Below are 22,632 nucleotides of genomic sequence, written 5' to 3'. Positions count from 1 at the left end.
GGTGAGCCATCACAAATTGTACATAGGGAAATTAAAATTAACACAAAAACAGCATAACCCTTTTTTATCCATTGAAAATTTCAGAAGATTGATAATATCCAGGGACAATGTGGACCAGCTGTTTCTGTCCCATAATGTTGGGGAAGTGTAAGTAACTACAAACTTTTCTACACCTAACTGTATTTATTTAAATTTAAAATGTGCAAGCACACAACTCTGATCCAGGAATCCCATTTCTGGAAAATTTTCAGGCTAATGATAATATCAGTGAATAGAGCTAGTTGTCCGTGATGTTTGTTAACAGCAGTTTTTGGTAATAGAAAACTGAAAAAAACCTAAATTTCATTCAAAAGGTGATTAATTAAACAAATTGTGTTTAGCATAGCATACCTGTGCTATGGAACATTGTTTGAACCTCTACTTTCCCCTATATTTTTCACGTGTGACTTAGGGCAAGTCTGTGCTTCAATTTCCTCATCTATAAAATCAAAGAAATAATGGTATTTACAATACAGATTTATTTGTGTTAAACTGGAAGGACTTTTACTATATACTGCTAAGTAAAAAAAATCAATTTGCAGAATTCAAGGTAATCTTAAAAAATGTATATACGCCTATATTTATTTGTATACATTTGTATCAGCAAAGAAAGTGGAGAAGTTATATATTAAATTGTGAACACATCTACTGCCTTTTTAATTTGTATTAAAAACAAGAAAAATAACCAGTAGAAAAAATGACGGGAGACAATTCACCAAAAAAAAAAAAAAAGAAGAAAGAAAAAAAGCAGCTGGTTAATAACAATTGGGAGAGAAATTCAGCCCTAAAAAAGCCTACTAGGGCTTCCCTGGTGGTGCAGTGGTTGAGAGTCCGCCTGCCGATGCAGGGGACACGGGTTCGTGCCCCGGTCCGGGAAGATCCCACATGCCGCGCAGCGGCTGGGCCCGTGAGCCATGGCCGCTGAGCCTGCGCGTCCGGAGCCTGTGCTCCGCAACGGGAGAGGCCACAACAGTGAGAGGCCTGCGTACCGCAAAAAAAAAAAAAAGCCTACTAGTTTTTGAGAAACTCCTTAATTCCAAGCCTCCATTTCAATGACATGTGCCATCAAATCAGCCAAGCTGAGGGTGCTACAGTCACCACCCTAAGATGAGGTACTGGGAAGAGGGTGGGGGTGTTTGTGTGGGCGTGCATGTGAGGTGATTTGGGGTGTGTAGGAGGAGCTATGGATAAAGAAATAATCCCTTTGGGGGGGGTTAGATATAGACTTGAGTTCTAATCCTGACCCTTTCACTTATCTCTAGACTCATACTAGTCTCCTATTCTTTTTGGGCCAAACTCTTCATTTGAGAAATGAGTAAGTGAAGGGATTCAGTGAGGTCATATTCACACCAGGCCTGGCTCAGGGAGCGCCCACCCTCCCAGCTCTATTCAAGCCCCGGCTGTGATGCTGAGTCTTCCCCCTTTTCCTCCTTTGGCTCCAAGAGCCCTATAAAGCCTCCTTTTCTTTCCCTTAAGAGAGAAGGGGCTGGTCTTTAAACTCTCCACTCTGTCTTAATGTAGTCTGTCTGCCTGTGAGTTTCTATTTACCATGACACTAATTTCTTCTGCATTTAAGTGATTTTGTTCCCTGCGAAAGCAAAGGCCTGATTTTAGTCACACACACACATGCACACAAACAAAATAAAACAGGAGCACTGTAGCCCTTTACTTGACACTAATCTTTCTAAATAAGAATCCAGGTGTCACCCTGGATCCCGTACAAAATACAGGTTTAGTTAGCAACAGAAAGAAAGCTAGCCCCCCCCAAAAAAAATGGCAGGAGAAGACTAATTGTAACAATTTTACACGATTGAAAAAATACATTTGAAATCATTGACCCTTTAAAACACCTTGAATAGACAGAAAAGGGCAAAGCCAATTGCCTCTTTGCAAAGGGCAAGTCTCTTGAGAAATGGTGGGAAAACTGGAAGCAAAAGTACCTGCTGCCTGGCAGTTAAGTGTTCTGGTGGTCCTGACTAGTCCAGTGGAAATTCCCTTAGAACTTTTCAGACAACAAGGTCACCACGCTCACTGTATAAAGGTACAGGTGCTGTCGTGCCGTGAGGTGGTCCAGGTCTTTAAAGCTCCTCTGCCCGCGTCCAGGGGGCTGGGTGGTAAGTCCCTGAGTCCCTGGGCAGAGCTCAAGTGCTCTGGGGCCCGCTGTTGAGAAGGTCTGTAAGTTCTCCGATGTACTTGATGGTGTACTTCAACGTCTGGATCTTGGTGAGCGGCTGGCCCCTTTGGCTGTAGACGGGTGGCAGGTAATTCCGGAGGGTGTGCAGGGCATCAGCCAAGGTCCTCATCCGGAGCTTCTCCCTCTCGCTGGCCTTCCGTCTCCGCTGAACGGACATCCTGACTTTGGTGCCCTTCTGGGTTTTGGGGCCACCAGCGCCCTGCAGATAGGCAGGCTGGAAAGCTAACATATCATAGCCCACCTCCACCAGGCCGCCAGTCCCAAGGCCGCTGCAGTCATCGCCGCCCCCATGGTTGGCACCTCCATGCCCACAGGACAGCCCAGCCACAGCCGGACAAGGAGAAGAAGAATAGGACTCCAGCGATGGGGCCGGAGAGAGGCTCTGGGTGGGAGAGGCCTGGGTCAGCTCAAAGGGCCCTGCCCTGTCTTTCCAATCCCAGGAGGACAGCAGGCCAGGGCTGTCGGAGGAGTCCAAGCCATCTTCGAGGCTGAGGAAGGTCTCACGCAGGGTGTCCATGCCTGCGACACAACTGCAGAGAGAACGACTCCCTGGCAAGTGAGAAGGAAAGTTCTGCTGCCCGGCCAGGGCAGAGGTCTCTTTTATGATGGTCGGGGAGAAGTGATGAAGTGGGAAAGAGGGCCGGGTAGGGGGAGTTCAAAGGAGAAACCAAGGACCAAGATGGAAAATGAACTCTTCAGGTGTCACTTTCTCCTCATTGATAATTAGCATCTTCCAGCTAAAATGTCTTTAAACAGAAAGGCCTCCGAGAGAAGAAAAAAGGAATTATCTTGTTGTAACTAAACCAATTAAAGCTGCATAACTAGACTTAGCATCGTCCTGTGGAACTCATTAATGAGGGAGCAAAGAAAAACAAACCTAGGGCAATCTGCAGCAAGGAAGTGGTGGCGAGGGGCCTGGTGGAGAGGAGGACAGTGCCCCAGAGGGGCCACGACCGCCTAGATATTTCGGAGCAAAGGGGGTGCAGTGTTGGAGAAGCGGTGTGCTCTAGGGACAAGGTAACCCCCCTGAGCTTGGATTCTTCATTTTTCAAACGCAGACAACAGCTCTTACTTCATGCGGCTCTTGGGAGGAGGGAACACAGGCACACCTTGGAAGCCCGTTTCCTCCTTTCTTTCCTCTTTAGCAAATTTCCTTGGGTTTTGCAGAGTGCAGACAAGCCCCCAGCATTCCTACACTGAGAATGACAAAAGCCAGCAGCTCCAGTAAACCCAGAGCCGTAATGAGCAGGAAATATCCTTCGAGAAGCTTAAAGCCCTAGCTTTAACTGAGCAGTTCGGGATTTCCCCCCAGCAAACAGACACCGGGAAGCAGAAAGCTCCTTTAGGGCAGGGAGTTAGGAAAGTACCTGGCATTTAGCCTTCTGAAGGTCTTTGTAATATCCAGCTGCAGAGTCACACCTTGTTTTTTGAAATGTATAGAGGAAGTGTGAAATTAACTAGGGAGCCCGTTTTCCCCACCATAGCTCCAAATGCCGCTGAATGTGTTAAGTTGGATGGTCCTGCTAGTTTGCTTCACTTCCTAATGCTCTGAGAGATAGACCCTGTGCTTTGGAAAGGGGGTCTCAGATTCCCCATTTGTCCCACAAATGCAACTTATTCTCTGTGCAACTAATTCTACAAATTAGTATGAACATCAGAATCACAGTGAGTTACATTTCATATTAATGTGTCCTTTAACATGGTTATTAAAGTCCCTCTGCAGTTATCGAAAAGAAATGTCAATGGTATAATTAGAACATTTGTGGTATTTTTTAATTAGCTTGGCTCAGGGGGACGAAAAGCTCAAGCAGGTAATCTGTGGAAGAATGCTCTTAATTTTGCCATTTACTAAAAGACCCTAAGCCATATCTTGAAGAATAATAACGTTAATGAAACATAATAAATGTAATAAATGACTTCTCCTTCCCCTTCTCCTCTTTCTCTCCCTTCAACTCTTATTGGAAAGCCTAGAATCTGTTGATTCTATTCAAGGCATTTTATATATTGTTATAACTAAACTTTATCTAAAAAAAGAACAAAACACACTTTACACATAAAAATACTGAGGCTCGAAGAGGTTAAGAGAATCAGTAAAGATTTCCCTGGTAGGAAGTGGCAGTACCACTAGGAAGTGGTTGACCCAAGATCTCTCTTAAGACCCCAAAGCCCACCTTTAAAAAAAAAACACCCTTTGGTTTCGGTAGAGGCAGGTGACGTGACTGCGACTTGGAGAGAAGGATACTCTCAGCGGACCTCAGGTGGATGTGGTGGTCCCCGTCACCGTGGGCTTTCAGGCCTTATATTCTAAACCACGTAAGACCATTTCTGCTTCCAGACGCCATCATACTTTTCCCTCTCTAAAGCTTCTTTCTAAAATTGCTGATTTCTTAAACTTCTATTTTCAGAAATTTCATTTTCTAAATGAGACAATACCTGTCAAATCCTTGGTATACATAGACACTTAATAAATGTAGGTTTTGTTCTCGTTGTTACTGTATGTGCGAGGTCAAATTAACCGGTACCAGAACGACTTACTGGGTTCTGACTCCTCTCTCCCCTGACCCTGGTCACCCAGAAAACCTGCTCTTACAACAAGGAAAACTGCCTGGTTTCCATGTTTGTCAATGTAGACTCTCACTCTGGTAAGAAACAAACCAGAACCAGACTTGCATTTACCCTGCAATGAAGCATTTCTACCCTCAGAGGAAAATGGAGGCATAGGACAGCCTAATACTGTTAGCATGCGAAGGCCTGTAGCTGAGCACATGCTAGTTGGTGCTTTTTTATCGCATTGAGGACCAGGCCACAGAAAGTGGACGAGACTAAACTGGACCCAGTAAAGCCTCGTTGACAGTGTGGTGTAGGGGGAAGATGTTCACCCTCCTTTAGAGCAAATGACTCACCCCCTCAGGGCCTGAGAATTTTAATTTGTAAAAGGAGGATAATAACATCTGTTCTACTTTGCAAAGAACACCTGTAAAATGAGGAGTGTAGACCAGAGGATCATTAAACCCCCTTCCAGCTTTAAGATGTGATGAAACACATTACTGTGTGAACATGGTACTTGATCGAAAGTAACCCATGATCACACCCATGAAGGGACCTCTGAGTCCACTGAGTCCATCCTTTTATTTGCATTCTGGAGATGACAATGACTTGCTCAGTGTCACACCAAAAGGCTGTGGCAAAGATGGGAATAGAAAAGCCAAAGTTGCCTGACTCCCAGATCTGTCATTTTTCTTCCCTTGAAGCTAATACAGATTAAGTGATAAATAAGTTTTCATATCAGTCAGAATGCATAGTTCCCACAGTACTGAGTTATTGGAATAAATATTTTAATATGAACTTAAATGTCATTCATTCAAAAAATATTATTAGCTATTGTTGACTATGATTATAACCCATTAAAAAGAAGTCTCCAACCCCAAGGCATAGTCCTAAGAGGACTTTAAAATGTCCTGGTCCTCTTTTCCAAAGTGTAACATACAGGTACAGATTGTCTCAGCTTTCAAACCCCAGGTTGTTACAGTAAACTTTTCACTGTAGTTATACCCATAGAAAAGGACCCAGGATTTGCTACACAGATTAATGAGTGGTTTGGTGTCTAATTTTCAGCATGACAAGCTTCTAAGGGAATGAAATGACAGTCATGGCCCCAATAACAGTCATGACAGAGGCATGGACAACTGGGCATATCACATTAGCCAGGGGTGATTGTACACTTTGTATCTAAGGGCCAGGTAGAGCCACTTCCAGGAAATTGACAATAGTACGCAAAGAATCAGCTGGAAACAGGAGGCAACAGGCTGCTTCAGTGCTTGAGTCTGAAACTACCAGTGGTCCCATAGCCCCACTAGCCCATAAGGCATCTCGGCACCAGGTTAGGAAAATGCAGAGCTTGGACCTATTTCAGCCCCACGGACCTCTGGCCAAGCACCTCTTTGCAAGGCTCAACCCCGCAAACGGTGTCCCTGGGAGCCCTCTGTGCTGTGTCTCCTTTGCAATATTAGCATGTTTTAGTACTTTAGTGGCTGTTCAGACATTGGTGGACAGATGGAATGTGGTACTATCACAAGAATGCAGCCATTGGAGCCAGACTAACCTTAACCTTGGCTCCTGAGTCACTGTGACCTTGGACGTGTTAATGCATCTCTCTTAGCTTCAGCTTTTGTCTGTAGAATTGAAATACTAATACTGACCCCATAGAGACCGCCCCTTCACCATGTCTACACGTGGTATGCTGTATGTATGCCAAAAAGCTTAGAACTGCGCTCAGTCAATTCTTGATTGCTTGAGTCAAGACAAGAGCCACAATACATGTATCACAAACGCACCTCTCCCATTTTCTTTGACCTCAAGTCACCTCTGCTTAGAAATCAAAATTCCCTCCTTCAGGGCTTCCCTGGTGGCTCAGTAGTTGCGAGTCTGCCTGCCGATGCAGCAGACGCGGGTTCGGGCCCCAGTCCGGGAAGATCCCACATGCTGTGGAGTGGCTGGGCCCGTGAGTCATGGCTGCTGAGCGTGTGCGTCCGGAGCCTGTGCTCCGCAACGGGAGAGGCCACAACAGTGAGAGGCCAGCGTACCACAAAAAAAAAAAAAAAAAAAAAAAAAAATCCCTCCTTCAAATGCAACCTGATAGATAGATGATAGATAGATGATAGATAGATAGATAATTTTAGATGAAGCCAATTTAGACAGAGTTCTTTACCAAAGATCAATGGTTACCCTGGGTGGGTGGTCAGAGTCAATCAGCCTCCAGTGCTGATGGAGGATGCATTACCTAATAAAGGGATGCATTACCTATAGATAATTTAGAAACAATGATAAAGCTGACTGAAAGTTGGTCTGTGTTTTATTACTGCTATGTAGTGTCAATTCCAAACAATGACAATAATAAAATGACTACTCTGTGCTGGGGTTGCCCACTTCCACCACCACCCCATCCTTGGTACCACTGCCAAAGAGAACTTTAAATTTAGCCCAGCAGTTTGGAACTGCGACCCAGGGCACCTGGGTTCTGACCCTACTCTACTGTGGAACATTGAGTGACTCATTCATTTATGGACCTTGCCTTCCTTGTGTGAAAATTTGGACCATTCTATATACCTTGCTGCTAGAAAGTTAAGAAGACTGAAAACTAAAGCTTCCCTTTGGAAAACATAAAGGGCTATAGGAATATGTTATGCTATTTCCAAGATTAACAAAAATAACTACTTTACCTATAAAATCAATATTGCCATGCTCTGTAAGAGCAGATAAAGCAGCATAGACAATGACACTTTAAAGCCTATCTCCTGAGAGAGAGAGAGAGATCTCCTGTCACCAGACCCTGGAGAAGCAGCAAGGCAGAGGATCTGTTTCCCTTGTGACTTCCTGGATCCCTGTACACATGAGGCAGTCTGTGTGGGCCATTTGCTCAAGGCAGAGGGAAGGCTCAGATGGATTGCAACCTCCTAGGAAGCTGCAGAAAAGCCTTCAATAAATAAGAATCTGGTCAGTAACCAAAACAAATCTAAGCCTGGAGTCTAGTTAAAATGAGAGTTACTCTGTTGAATTCCTGTTGTGTGCAGAGAATGAGATTCATCTATTTAATTTGCTTTTTAATTTTTGGCCACTCCACGAGGCTTGCGGAACTCCAGTTCCCCAACCAAGGATCAAACACGTGCCCTTGGCATTGAAAGTGTGGAGTCTTAGCTTCCAGACCACCAGGGAATTCCCTACACTCATCTGTTTTAGATTCACTAGTTCATCTTAATTTTCATAGCAATTCTGTAGGGTAGACGTTATAAACCACCCTCTAAAGATGAAGAAACCCAGGCTCAGAAAGAGACCCAGCAAACACAGCAAGAAGATAGAAAAGGCAGGATGCAACCTAAGAGCACAAAGGCTCCTTCCGTCGCACACACTGCCTCCCAGAAGAAGTCATCCATGTAATGTAGTCACGGGGAGCATCTACAAGATGCAAGGCTTGGCTCACATCCCATCTCCTCAGTTCTTAGAAATTCTCCCTTCTCTGGTGGACAGACAGTACAAAGCTTTGACCCCATTCGTTCACTACTAATACTTAGTGCCTGGTGTTCGAGTTATCTAGTCCCATAAGTCTAACTTACTTTTCCAAAGACATCGCCGTTCCTTGAAGGTATGGATGATTATTTTGCCAGGTCTTAGCATGGCACAAGGAGCTGAGAAGGAATCATGGATTAGCCTGTGGGTTTTAATTTGCTACATGCTGCATACCAAGTACTGCGCTGGGTGCAGAGGACAGAAAGCTAAATTAAAAACCTTTTTTTCTTTGTGTTGCTGAGAGTATTGAGGGTGGAGATAAAGAAGTAAAAATACTTATAAAACCACGTGTACGTGCTATGATAAATTGAATCATAGGGTACCACCTGCATAACTGTGTGTGGCAGCCCTGGGGGCCCTCTGTGTCCCCATTGAAATATTAGCAGTTGTAGTACTTCAGTGGCTGTCCAAACACTGGTGGATGTGGCTAGAAAGTGATATCAGGGTCAAGAGGAGAGCCACTGGAGGCAGACTAAACCTGGGTCCAATCTTAGAAATAGTTGCACACAGATGAGGCCACGATAAAAGAATCTGGAGGGCTTTCTGTAAGGTATGACGTCTGCAGCCTTGCTTTTTAAGTAACATTCCTGTGGGTTCTTAAAAGGCTGTTCCTTTCAAAGGAGAGCTCTTTTAACAAGGTGAAAGTTTGGAGGAGAGCATTCTAGCCACTGCTTGATGGTTAGACCTAGCATGAATTGTGCAAGAAACTACCAGTCATTCCATGGTCCCAGGGGGTCAGTTGGAGCTGGAGAGGAGAGCCTTGCTCATAATGATAAGGCACTTGGAGTTTATCTTGTAGACGACAGGAGCTTCTAGTCATCATGATGAGATTTAAGCAGAGGCCGGATTTGGCCAGCAGCCCTGGAGCCATCACTCCAGCTGCTTGTGGAGGACATGTTTGAGTGGAACATGCCTGGAGGCCAAGGCTGCACCAGGTCTTATTCTAGGTGCTTAACAGAGGTTAACTCACATTAATCCTCGAAACAACCCTATGAAGTATGTGCCATGATCATCACCAATCCTCTCTGACTAATATTAGAAATTGAGGCACAATTTGCAGCAACACAGATGGAGCTCGAGATTATCACACTAAAGCGAAGTAAGTCAGAAAGACAAATACCATATGATATCACTTATATGTGGAATCTAAAATATGACACAAATGAACATATCTACGAAACAGAAATATTCACAGATATAGAGAACAGACTTCTGGTTGCCAAGGAGGAGGGGAGGAGGGGAGAGAAGGGTTGGGAGTTTGGGATCAGCAGATGCAAACTATTATCTATAGGATGGATAAACAACAAGGTCCTACTGTATAGCCCAAGGAACTATATTCAACATCCTGTGATAAACCATAATGGAAAAGAATATGAAAAAGAATACCTATATGTATAACTGAATCACTTTGCTGTACAGCAGAAATTAACACAACATTGTAAATCAACTATACTTCAATAACATTTTTTTCAAAAAAGAAATTGAGGCACAGAGGGGTTAAGTAATTTGTCCAGGACCCCACACCTAATGACTGGTAGCCCTAAGATTCAACCCTAAGCAGACTGCCTCGGGTCCAGACTTTTAACCACTGGCCAAAACACCTGAGAAGAATTAGAGGCATCAGCATGATGGTCCCTGTAGTGCCCTTGAAGCCAGAACTCAAGCTTGAACTTCAACTCTGTCAATAACGAGAAGCCTGATAGATTGGTGCCATTCAATCATGTAGACAGTACATACAGGGCACCTGAGATTGGCGCTGTAGGGGCTAAAAACACGAAGTAGGTTTAGACTTGCTGTCCTTACTCCTAAATTAGATGTTAACATAAGATAGGCACTCCTCTCTGCCATGTTAGTGAACAGGCATAATTCTTACAGTCTAAAAGGAGTATCATGCATGCGTGCATGTGTGTGTGTGTGAAGCACTCCCTTTCTTGGCCATACACAGTTATCCCAGTGATGAAACAATAATAATAACCGTATTTAGTGCTAAGTGCTTTGTATGGTTTATTCCATTTAAATCTTACAAAAAATCCTTTAAAGAAAAAACTGGGGCTTGGAGAAGTTGAAAAAGTTGCCCAAAGTCACAAGATTAACCCGTGGAGGAGACACAGTCAAGACCCAGGCAGTCTGACTCTGGAGCACCAAGCTCCAGGGAGTGATTTTATATCTTGAGGGAAGAGGTAGGTGAGGGAGGGTTTTGGAAGTCCCCTTGGAGACTGTTGTAAGGTTTGCCACTGTTTTCCAACTTTGCGTTTGCAGTTCCAAAATAAAGGCCTCTGTCACCCCATACCACTTTCTACTTAGACCTAGGCCACAAAATTATCTTTATCAAGCAGGTAAGGGTGATATTTAGACATATTTTCCTATAATTACAATTTTTAGAAAGAATTCTTTTTGTATAGATAAAACACTTTTATGTATATACGTCAATCACAGCAGTAATAACACCTTTTTTCTAAAGCTAGTTTTTTTTAAAGATGCTTTTCTTTTGTAAGTCACCAATGTCTTTTTTATTTTTATCTGTTTATTTAAATTTATTTATTTTATTTATTTATTTTTGGCTGTGTTGGGTCTTCATTGCTGTGCGTGGGCTTCTCTAGTTGCGGCGGGTGGGGGCTACTCTTAGTTGCGGTGCGCAGGCTTCTCATTGCGGCAGCTTCTCTTGTTGTGGAGCATGGGCTCTAGGCACGCAGGATTCAGTAGTTGTGGCTCGCGGGCTTAGTTGCTCTGGGGCATGTGGGATCTTCCCGGACCAGGGCTCGAACTCGTGTCCCCTGCATTGGCAGGTGGATTCTTAACCACTGAGCCACCAAGGAAGTCCAATAACACCTTTTTTGAAGACTTACAACACTTACTCTGTTCTAGGTGCTAAAAATGAGGGCTTTGCCTACACTCTCACGTAATCCTCGATACAACCCAGTAAAGTAGGCATCATCCTCAGTTTACAAGAGCAGATGCAAAGCTCAAATGCTCACGACATCGCCCAAGGTTCACAGGACACAGCGACCCCTTTGGAGGCCCAGCCTTACCCAACACATGTGCAGCAGATACCCCCAGAGCCACAGCCCAGTCATGCGGCCACTTCCAGCCCTCACTGCCTCTAGCCTTGTGCTTGGCACGCCGACACTCAGTGGGCCCTGGTTTCAAAAGCTGTCTTTGGCCTTTGGGGTCTACACATTCCCCCGACCTTTGTATAATCCGCAGTCCCTTATCCTAGCCACGGCCCCACAGAACCCCACTGTCCATGCTAGCTCCTGGCCTTCCCGCTGGCAAGACACACAGACGGTGCTTGAACACAGTTGGGACTAAGTTAAAAACCTGGACCGTTTGCCCTATCTCACAACCTCAGCACCCAGCTCACACTTGGATAATAGATACTTCTCATGGGGCAGAGGGTGTGTGTGTGTGTGTGTGTGTGTGTCTGGGTGTGTGTTTAAAGAAAACACTTAAGTGCAATGTGATATCTTCCTATGCCCTTGAGCTGGTAAAGAGAAATAAAAGTAGCAGTTTCCTAGTTGGTGACCAACACAGCCTCTTGCGCTGTGAAGCCTGTGAGGGTTCTAGCGAAGCCAGTGATGGTTCTTCCCAGCATCGCTTTCACGTCACTGGCATCACTCTCTCTACAAACTAGGAAAATAATAAAAGTTTTTGGCTCTCATGATTTGAGTTTGAGGCTCATTGGAAAGCCAAAGAGTAATCTTTTTGTTTTCGTCCTCTTAAAAATAAATTGCGAAGCATTGTGCAACGTGCACACAGATGACTTTCACCAGCTGAGTATTGAAACTAGGACAAAGTAGCAGAAAAAAAAAATAGGAATGAAATCATATGGCTGACTTCGTAGGAGAGATGAGAGACAGACGATAAATATGCTAAACTGTAGAAATCCTTTAGGGCAGAAAGAGAAAACCCTTGAGGACTTCTCAAGCAGTCCCTGAGGAGGATTTCCTGACCTGAAACTATGTTTATCTCCATCCCCTTGGCTAAGCGATGTCATGAGGTAGAGCAGCACCCTTGCTCCCAAACTCGTCTGAGACTTCTTTCTCCTCAAGCGCTTGCATGACCTGAGCTCAAGATCCTCACTCATCAACCCACTCCACAGCCAAGTGCTGGGTGAATTTTCTTGGCCGAATGAATGTAGATGGAGGCCAAGGCAGTGTGGCTTTCTCTAAAAAAAAGCCTAAAAAAGGCTATTCCCAAATAGCCATGTCCCTGTGGGGTCCCTACAGTTTCTTTTTTTTTTTTTTTTAATAAATTTATTTATTTATTTACTTTATTTTTGGCTGCGTTGGGTCTTCGTTACTGTGCACAGGCTTTCTCTAGTTGCGGCGAGCGGGGGTTACTCTTCGTTGTGGTGCGCGGGCTTCTCATTGCGGTGGCTTCTCTTGTTGAGGAGCATGGGCTCTAGGCACACGGGATTCAGTAGTTGTGGCACGCGGGCTCAGTAGTTGTGGCTGGCGGGCTCTAGAGCACAGAGCTCAGTAGTTGTGGCGCAGGGGCTTAGTTGCTCCACAGCATGTGGGATCTTCCCTGACCAGGGATCGAACCCCTGTCCCCTGCATTGGCAGGCAGATTCTGAACCACTGGGCCACCAGGGAAGCCCCATCCCTATGGTTTCTAATCAGAATATGAGCCACCTTCTCTTTTGAATATATGACTAAATGTGTTCATTTGGGAAAAATATCCAGTCACCATGTCTGCACAAAATGGGCAGTTCGGTGGAAGACAGGAAGGTAGCAGAGAGGGGCATGTGATGTGTGGGGCGGAGGAACATCAGAGCAGGGGAAGAGGGTAATAAATAGGGGAAGTTAAGCGAATTCTCCCTTGAGAGGAGCGGGGCAGAATGTGTGGGTTTTTCCTATCACAAGGGAATATGAGCAGTTCTTCTTGTTTCAAAATCTCATGTCAATATTTAGTCCACATATAGCCTGGGGTTTTCCACACAAGGAAGGAGAGGCAGCTTTGAGAGCTTCACCACTGATTCTTCAGCAGCAGCCTAGCAAGATTCAAAAAAAAAAAAAAAAAAAAAAAAAAAACCTCATGTGTTACATTTACACCTATTCCCCCCTTTTAAGTTGGATTCTTTATTACCACTGGTATTTGGGGTGGCATTTTAATACCCATGTCAAAAAAGTTGAAAGCAATTTGCACTGAGGCTGTTCTCTAAAGATTTCCCTCCGTTTTTATCAGCCTGAACAGCAGAAAAGTGCCAAGTTTCTTCTTTAGTCATTGCCAATACCAATAACTAAGCTGCTGAAACTCCTGGTATTAAATGAATACTCAATGTTTTTAGCAAGATATCTGTGTAACGAGTCTGCTCATTTTCAGAAACTCTGGCCCCTCCTTTGGACCATTTTCAATTCAGACTTCCATATTTGCAACTTAATTGACACCTAAAAGACAGAAACAAGGCAAAGAACAAATTGGGAAAATATTTCCAACAAATATGAGTCAAAAGGATATTGCTATGAAGCAAGAAAAACACAGGCTTGCCTTTGGGGAGATGAACAAAGGCATAAATAAACAGCTCACAAAAGAAGAGGTACCCAGCGGCTAACAAACGCGGAAGAAAATGTTCACCTCACTGGTAATCAAAGACATGCAAATGCAGCAACAAGGCGAGGCCATTTTTCACCTCCCAAATGGGCAAAGTTGGCAAGAGGGTGAGGAAATGGTCCCTCCCACACACCGCTTGTGGGAGGGTAAACTGGTTAGAGTTTTTTAATATTTTAAAGTCTCCAGAATGCATTTGAGATTTAAAAGTCTCTTTGACACGTGAACTTTATTCTATAGAACTAAACCAAGCTGCAGTCAAATATTTATGAGTAAGAATGTTCATCATAGTATTATTATGAGAGTAAAGAATTAGAAACAACCTCAACATCTAATAACAAAACAGTGATTACATAAATTATGTCCTCTCTATAGGATGGCATACTATATAGTGGATAAATAACATATTTATGAAGAACATGTAATATGGGAACTATAATTTAATATTAGAATTGTAAAGCAAGATATATGAAATTAATACTTTGATACAATTACTTTTTTTTTTATAGAAAAAGACTAAGTGTTTGAGTGGTTATTTCTGGTAATAGGAATTGAGGGTACGTTTTCTTCATTCATCTTTCTTCTTGAGGGGTAGTCTAGTGTCATGGTTAGAAAGTGTAGACTCTGCAGCTAGGCTTCCTAGGTCTAAACTTGGACTTGTCTACTTTTGTAACTATATGATCCTAAGCAGGTAACTTAATCTCTCTGCATCTCAGTTTCTCTATTTGTAGTATGGGAATCATAACAGCACCTACTTCACAGGATTGCTGTGAAGATTAATACATGTAAAGAAATTTCAATTATTTGTAGTTGCTATTATAAAGTAACTGTACTTTATAGTTGTCAGTATTCTCTAAGTTTCAAAAAATTATTAATTTAAAAATTAGAATTTTCAAAGCAGTGACTAGGCAAGGCTGGCCTGAGTAGGTCCATGTACAGTACAAAGACCTGAGGATCACAGTTGCCCTCAAGTTGAATCAAAGCATCTGGGTAGTCCACTTACTTAAAAATAAAGAAAGAAAAGACAAAGTCGGAAGGAGGGAGGGAAAGAAGGAAGGAAGGGAGGGCCAGGGCAGCGGGGGGAACAGCAGGGTGGACAGTGGGTGTGGGAAGGTGGATGGTCCAGCTGCTACCCCCATTAAAAATACAAAAAAAGGGGCTTCCCTGGTGGCGCAGTGGTTGAGAGTCCGCCTGCCGATGCAGGGGACATGGGTTCGTGCCCCGGTCCGGGAGGATCCCACATGCCGCGGAGCGGCTGGGACCGTGAGCCATGGCCGCGGAGCCTGCGCGTCCGGAGCCTGTGCTCCGCAGCGGGAGAGGCCGCAGCAGTGAGAGGCCCGCATACCGCAAAAAAAAAAAAGAAAAAAAAAGAGCATCTAAAGTGAAATAATCACAAAGTGAAAATATATCCTCAAACAGCCCCTGAGATCCCCACAAGGGTAAAGGAAGGGAGGGACGGAGGGAGGGACTCTGTAAAGACACTAGGACATCGACTAGTAGGATGTGCTAAGGTTGGAGTCCTTTCTGGGGCTCCACGTTTAGCACACGTGGCACATAGCTCACATGCACACCTCCCACACTTCCATGACAACAAGAATAACCTTGGGAGAGAGGAAGAATTATTCTGAAAAGGAAGATTCCTAGGCCCCTCTCCTGAAGCTCTGATTTGATAAGTCTAGGCTGGAGCCCAGAAATCTCGTTTTTTAATAAGCAGGGGAGCTGGGAATCACTCGGACAGAGAGAAGACCTCCAGGGCTCCAAGAGCTACTGAGCCTGGCTCCAGAAAGCCAAGAGCATGTCCAGTGCAGGCCCTTTGTCTAGATTGTTGGAGAGAGATAAACCCTTGGAGGCAGGGAGGAGGACTGGGTGACCTCCCGGGTTTTCATGCTATTAAAATCTCTCCTGATAACATCTCTGCCTGTCATTTTAGGCCATCCATGTTCTGGCTCATCTTGACCCTCCCAACTTTCCATCCCCCTGGTCCTCAGGCACATTCTCTGCCCCATTCCAGGATGGCCCCACTTTGTCAGTAGACCACATTTTCTTCTCTCACCCTTTGCCTGGGCTGTGTCCCTCACCCAAATCTCTCTCTCTCCCCTAACCTCTCAGATTCTACCAGTCCCTCTAAGCCGGGGCCAAGTGTCTTCTCCAGAAACCTCTGTGATTTCTCCACTCCTCAGAGACCATGTATATGGACAGCCCAATGCAGAAGTTTATTATACTGACAGCCCATTCAGAAGTTTATTATACTGACAGCCCATTCAGAAGTTTATTATTATTCAGAAGTGTATTATATTGTTTAATAATTTTTCACTTGTGAAACTCAGAAACAAGGACCTTGATAATACCTAATACAAGAATATTGCCTTATAACATGTAAAAGATTTTCATATCTGTTATATCTTTGGAGCTTCACAAACAGCATCACGAGGTGGTTAATATTATCATCACCATCAGAGAATTGAGGAAATGAAGGGTTAGAGAGGCTTTTTGAGCTTGCCTTCAGTAAAACTACCAATAAGTGGCAGAAATAAGAAACTGTGCCCCTGGTAAAAGGAATAGGGGATCCCCCATATGAAAACTTGAAATGTGGGGTGTTCATGAATGGCTCTCTTTGTTGTCTAGACCTGGGGAGGGCTAAGACATCAGGCTTTAAAGAACAGCTGCATTTTGGGGCTGAGCCGGTGTCATCCACAGGCTCAAATGGTCGGTTCGTTATTGCAGCTGTTGCTGCTTTAAGGAGCCAGACAGCTGTCACCAGGAGGTGAATTCAAAGAGAACAGAGGAAATGGAATTCTGTGAAAATAACTGTGCCTGTATGTACGTGCTGGTGTTCTCCCTTCTCGCGGCTCAAAACGTCCTAAAGATTTAATCTAATTACTCCTTGTAGGAAGACCAGGCTTGGCGAGCACAAGTGAGAAAGCCAGGCAGAGAGAAGGTAAGTGTCTTAAACTAGCCTCTCCTGGACATTCGTAGGAACGGAAAGCCGAGGCTTTGAGGACTGCACAACTTTTCAGTCGTCAGCATTTGTGATCAGCTCTGCAGAAGGGTGTTCTTGGCAGAGCCGGGGAGCCCTGGGAGTGTCTGTGCTAAGGAACAGACAGTGGGGTTGGAGATAAATTTCCCACTCCCCCTCTCCCTCCCCTCCCATCCCTTCCCCACGTTGCAAGCTGTTGTCATCTTATGGATCTTAGCAACATTTTCCGATGTTTTGGAGACTGTGCCTCCTGATAAGCCCTTGGTCTGTTTTCTCTTTTGATATTCTTACTACCCAGCTTACTTCTCACTAAAGTTTCTTATTCCCTTCTCACCTGTCTCTTTCCTTCAGTTTGGACTTTCCCTTCTCACTCTCCTTAGAAGACAGGCTGCTCATCCCATTGTTATACGTGGGCTGGTGTAGCTTTCCTGCCTGGGGTGAGTGGGGCCATCCCATTGCCTCTCCAGAGCCGGACTGTTTTTTCTGGTCTACTCTGACTACCAGTCAACCCCGTGGTGGTGGCCTCTATTGTGTTAATAGTGGGTGCTACATGGGCTAACACAAGGCTATCCTCCTGTGGTACAGTCCACTGTACTAGACTGTAAGCTGAACACTAAGAGAACAGGCTTCCTTTCTTCTAATTACCCTCAGATGCCCATCACTTACTGCTGTAATCATATGTATTCAGTGCCCACTTGCTTGAAAATATCTATTTCTCTACTCTTTTAAACTCATTTTTCTACTTTAAACTATCCTGTCTTATGTTGGGTTGAATTTTCAAATCATTATGAAATTTTATGGGGCACTTTCCATACATTTTGACTACTACTTTATCTCCTGGTTTAATCAGTACACAACCCTAGGGGGTAGGGACTGTTAGTACCCATATTTCACAGTGAAAAACCTGTGGCTAAAAGAGGTAAAGTAACCTGCTGGAAGTCACATGCTCATGGTCCAAGATCTTAACCATTTGTTATAGTGCTTTGCATAAAACACCAAAAAGCCCTTCTAGGAAGTATACAAATGAACAGTTCTAATACAATAGATGTTCCAAATAAATGGGTGGGCTGGCATTTGGAGAATGGGGTGTTCCTCTCCAAAGGCCGGGCTCTTGCTACCATATCCCAAGCCTCACCTAGGACCGATATGGTCCAACCAAGTGTTTGTTCTTCCTTAGATGCCTGGTTGAAACTTACTACACTGCTGGTGACAAGCAGCTTGGAGGGAGTGGACGGGTGTACCGAGCTCCTGTCCCTGTACCTCTATACATCGATTATTTGAACTCAGAGGCTCTAGGGAAAGGGGCTTGAACTCTGATTTCCTCAGGAGATATCTGTTTCCTGGGTAGCTATGATCATGTATCTGTAGGCACTGGCTTGGAGGCAATTCTTTTTTGACAAAAGTGGTAGCCTGTTCTCTTAACTGAACCAACTATGAGTGAATTATGAGGTAAGCCAGTGAACTTTCCTGGGAAGCCTGTGGCCAAGGTACAAACGGGCTCAATGTGTTTTCAGAAGTCATCTTTGCTGAGAACACATTCTTGCTGCAGCTCTTTTTTAGAGACTTAACTGACCACATACACCTCAATCAAATCCTCTGGCAGGTGGTGTTCTTCAGGCAGCTCAAGGTAACCTGCAGAAGGAGACTGAACATATGGTTCAGAGCCACCATCGCCCGATTCTGCTAGGTTGGATCCCACAGTGTAGGATGGAGAAGTTACCCTGGTATCTACCCCTTGGGATCCACTGCCTTTTTCTGCTCCCTTTGATGAATAACCTGTTCCCCCAGGTTTCTCCCAATACTCAGTCCTCTTAAATGAAACCTGCTCTGGATTGCTTTCCCCTTTCCGGATGTACCCATTATCCACTCTCATCTACAGAGATACTGTGCCTTAAAACAAACAAACAAACAAACAACCAAACACAAAGCCAAAGGATCTGGTCCAGGAGGAATTTGTATTTGAATGGACTCAGACCCTTTCTAAGCTCCTATACTGGGTCCGGGGAAAGGCTCTGCTTCTGAAGACCCAGAGGCAAAAGTCACAGACTTGCCCTCAAAGAACCAGGACTGTGCTACCCAGTATGGTCTCCACTTGCCACATGTGGCCACATGTAGCACTTGAGATGTAAGCAAAGCTGAAATGAGATCTAAGTGTCATATACACACCAGATTTCAAATACTCAGTGTGATTTTAAAAATCCCGTTGATGATTTTTATATTACTACTTGTTGAAATGACATTTTGGATATATTGAGTTAAATCAAACATGTTATTAAAATTAATTTCACCTATTTATCTCCATTAAACAAAATATGGCTACTAGAAAATTAAAGATTATATATGTGACTGGCATTATATTTTCATTGCACAGCACTGGTGGACAAATGTCATATGAGGAGTGGGTCACGCTATAAAGTGTCATGAAAGACACTGGAAATGTGCCATGGAGGAGAGAGAAGGGGGAAATAATAAATTTCATCTGGACGTTCCAGGAAGGCTTCCTGAAAAAAGTGACATCAGAACTGGGTCTTAAAATGAGATTATAGGGGAAAGGCCTGGAGGCATCCACACCAGATCTAGGATGTGAATCTTTTATCTCAGCTGGCTGGAGGACTGAAACAGATTTTGTGGTGCTACAGTCCTCCTAAAGTTTCCAAATCTCTGGTTGCCCATCCAAAATACCTGGTGGTTTTAAAAGAGCACAGGTTCCTGGGATCACCACAAACCTTCTGAGCCAGAGTTCAAGGGTATGAGGCCCAGACATCCATATTTCACAAAGCTCCATGGGTGCTCCCCCCGCAGCTTAAAGATTCCAGTCCGGGAAGCTGCATTTGGAAATGCCAGGTGCAAATGATCAACTTTGGGCCTCTGGGAGGCCAGCTGTGGTGGGCCTCCCATAATCCATGGTTAGAGGCAGCCTTGGCATCTTCTGTTCTTGTTATATGTCATTCGGGGAGAAGCACCTGAAAAACAGAGCTCAAAAAAACAGCTCATGTCCCGGGTGGGTCTGCTGGTTTCCCCTCGTGGGAGCCAAAGTGGAGGTCTCTGTAGGCTTGTTCTCCTTCCTGTTACCACGTGAGGAACTTGTTGAGAGGCTCCTGCCTGCGCAGTGACCAGCCTCTGTCAGAGCAGTGATTTCAGAAAAAAAAACAACAACTCTGCAGGCTAATATTTGATCACTCTGGGCAATGTGTCATAAACTTTCAAAAGCTCTTTATAGCTGCAGCAGATCAAAAGAAGGAGATAGAATGAGAGTAAAGGAGAGAGAGACAGACAGACAGAAAGAGAGGAGAGAGAGAGAGAGAAATTCATTATCCTTATCGTGCTATGGTGAATGGATCTGTGCCCCAAACAACATTATTTTCCTTCTTTTCTTTCTTCAGCCTCTACATCTTTCTCTGATCTACAGCAGTGTTTCTCTAAGTGTGATCCAAAGACCACCTGACTTGGAATCTATGGTGGTGGGGTCCAACAGCTTGTTCGTATAACAGACTCTTCAGACAAGTCCTAAGAAGGCTGAATTTGAGAACTGTTGGTCTGGAGGTTTGCAATCCCCAGGGTACTCACCTGGCACCTCTTCCAGTCTGTGCCATCCCAAGGTGTTTCCCTTGTCAATGCTGTCAGCCTTGTTTGTCCTGCCCTCTCTCATTTCCACCCAAGTGCAGCCTTGGGGACTACCTTTGAGCTATGCACAGTGTCACTTACTGTCACTCTTACTGGGCCAATAGAACAATGGCCTCCTTCATGGGGTTTATCACCAAGCCAGCGTTGCTCTCACAAACTCACTTCCAGATCAGTTAATTCATGCAACTTGCAACACACATTTCCCAAGTACTGTATCTATTATGCACCAGAAACCCCACTACACTCTGGAGACACACAAGGAACCAGACGAGGTCCCCGGACCAGGGTGCTCTCTCTCTAGAACAGAGGTTCGCAGTGTGATAGACGTCAGAGATGGGCTTCAGGGTGTCAAATATAGCACACAATAATAATCATGTATGTTCTCATGTAAAGTTTACTGGTAGGTAAAAGTTTTCAAAAAGTTTTCAAGGTTTGGCGTAACTGAAAAAGGGCTAAAAGCTACTGGATGGATTGATAACAATGTTGAGTGCTTTCTAAAAAGAGAAGATGTCATCACTGCAACCTAGCAAAATGATGCCAAATCAGGATCATCAGTAACACGGTCATTAGCAGGTCATCTCTTTCCTCCAGAATGGGTGATACCAAGATGCAGAAAAGTTTCCTTATGCACTGAGGTCAAAAGTGTCCCTGGGGTCTTCCCTGGTGGCACAGTGGTTGAGAGTCCGCCTGCCGATGTAGGGGACACGGGTTCATGCCCCAGTCTGGGAAGATCCCACATGCCACGGAGCGACTGGCCCCATGAGCCATGGCCGCTGAGCCTGCGCGTCCGGAGCCTGTGCTCCGCAACGGGAGAGGCCACAACAGTGAGAGGCCTGCGTACCGCAAAAAAAAAAAAGTGTCCCTTGTCAAAGAAAAAAAAAAAAAAAGTCCCTGGTCGCACAACTAAATGCCACCGATGACAGTCTATTTTCCTGATAGTTAACGTGTGGGTGTATCTCATTTCTGAGGAGAATAGAGATTAGCCTGGATGGATGGCCAAGAAAAACGTTTTGGGAGAAATCGGTTGTGAGTTGTACCTTAAGAGCAGCTGGGGCTGAGCCAGGGCTTTGCTGGGTAAGATTTGAAGCCGCTGCACCAGGGTCATCTCCTACCCATGTTGTTCTGGGACCCATAGCTGCAGTCAGTGCGAGTATTCAGAAAAGAGCTCTCTTAGGAGCAGCCCAATCCACACCAGAACCCACCCTGGTGCTCAGGAATGGAGATCTCTGCTTCTGTAGCCATCCTTCCTGGAGAGGAACTGTCCCAAGAGCCTCTGCTATGGTATCTATCTGGAGAGAGCCGAGAGCATGCCTCAGACCCCACCCCACCCCCAGTCTGACCGGCAGCTCAGCACAATCCAGAGGCCTTTACAGGAACTGCAGCGGGGGAAGGGAAGGAGCATCCCCTCTCAGGATGGGAGACAGGATGGGGAGAGAAGGTGGGGAAGCTGCGGCTTGAGCTTTGAACCTGATCTCTCAACCTCAACAGGAAGACTCGGCATTAGCGACAACTGTCTTATGGCTCCCAATTTGGCACTTCTAAGGCCTCCTCTTTGAGGGTGGGGGATGGATTTTCCAAGGAGGAAGGGGACTTGCAGAACCTTCTGATTTGTAGCAGACAGTCTCAGAAAGGCTGGGGAGAGGCTGCAAGTAGGCGAGTGGTCCTTGTTTCCAGGGGAGGCCTTATTGGTCAAAAGACCACCCAGGGGTGGTGGGTGAACACCAGGTAACCTTAGTCTAGACTTGACGTCCCAAGAAATCCACCAAATGATAGCATTCATCTCTTTGTCCTCTTGCTGTTTGCTCTGAATTCAGCACAGCAGCACATTTCACAGGCCAGTCACCCCAGCCAGGATACTGTCTGGGCTCCTCAGCACATCCCACCGCCTGCCATGGAAAGGAAGGCTCTGTACAGTCCTACCATCGCCTGGGTTCAGATCCCAGTTCCAATAGTTACTCGTTGTGGAACCTTGAGTCAGTTATTTCTCTGAGCCAGGGCTCCCCTGTAACATGAGGATAATAATTAATTGTACCTCACTGGGTTGTAGTGGAGATTAAATAAGACAAAGCACCCAGCACGTGGAGGTGTCCATGTGATTTGTCTCTTTTATCTTTCACTTTTAACATAGCAAATACATAGCAGGTATTCTCATAAATCTGACACCAGCTACCTTGCATGAGTTGTT

The 22,632-nt window shown here is 44.9% G+C and overlaps 1 protein-coding gene across 1 annotated transcript; it reads right to left on the bottom strand.

Annotated features, from left to right (window-relative positions):
* Positions 1–2,180: 2,180 nt before the first annotated feature.
* MSGN1 (mesogenin 1) lies at positions 2,181–2,750 on the bottom strand (the record flags this gene model as incomplete). Its single annotated transcript, XM_082642520.1, has 1 exon — positions 2,181–2,750. One exon carries the CDS (start codon positions 2,748–2,750, stop codon positions 2,181–2,183), a length of 570 nt encoding a protein of 189 aa, XP_082498646.1.
* Between the last annotated feature and the right edge of the window lie 19,882 nt (positions 2,751–22,632).

Source organism: Mesoplodon mirus (assembly GCF_964341445.2).
Source record: "Mesoplodon mirus genome assembly, chromosome: 14".
NCBI classification, from domain to species: domain Eukaryota; kingdom Metazoa; phylum Chordata; class Mammalia; order Artiodactyla; family Ziphiidae; genus Mesoplodon; species Mesoplodon mirus.
The sequence above is the reverse complement of the archived record's forward strand: the minus strand, read 5'-3'. Positions and strand labels throughout refer to the sequence as shown.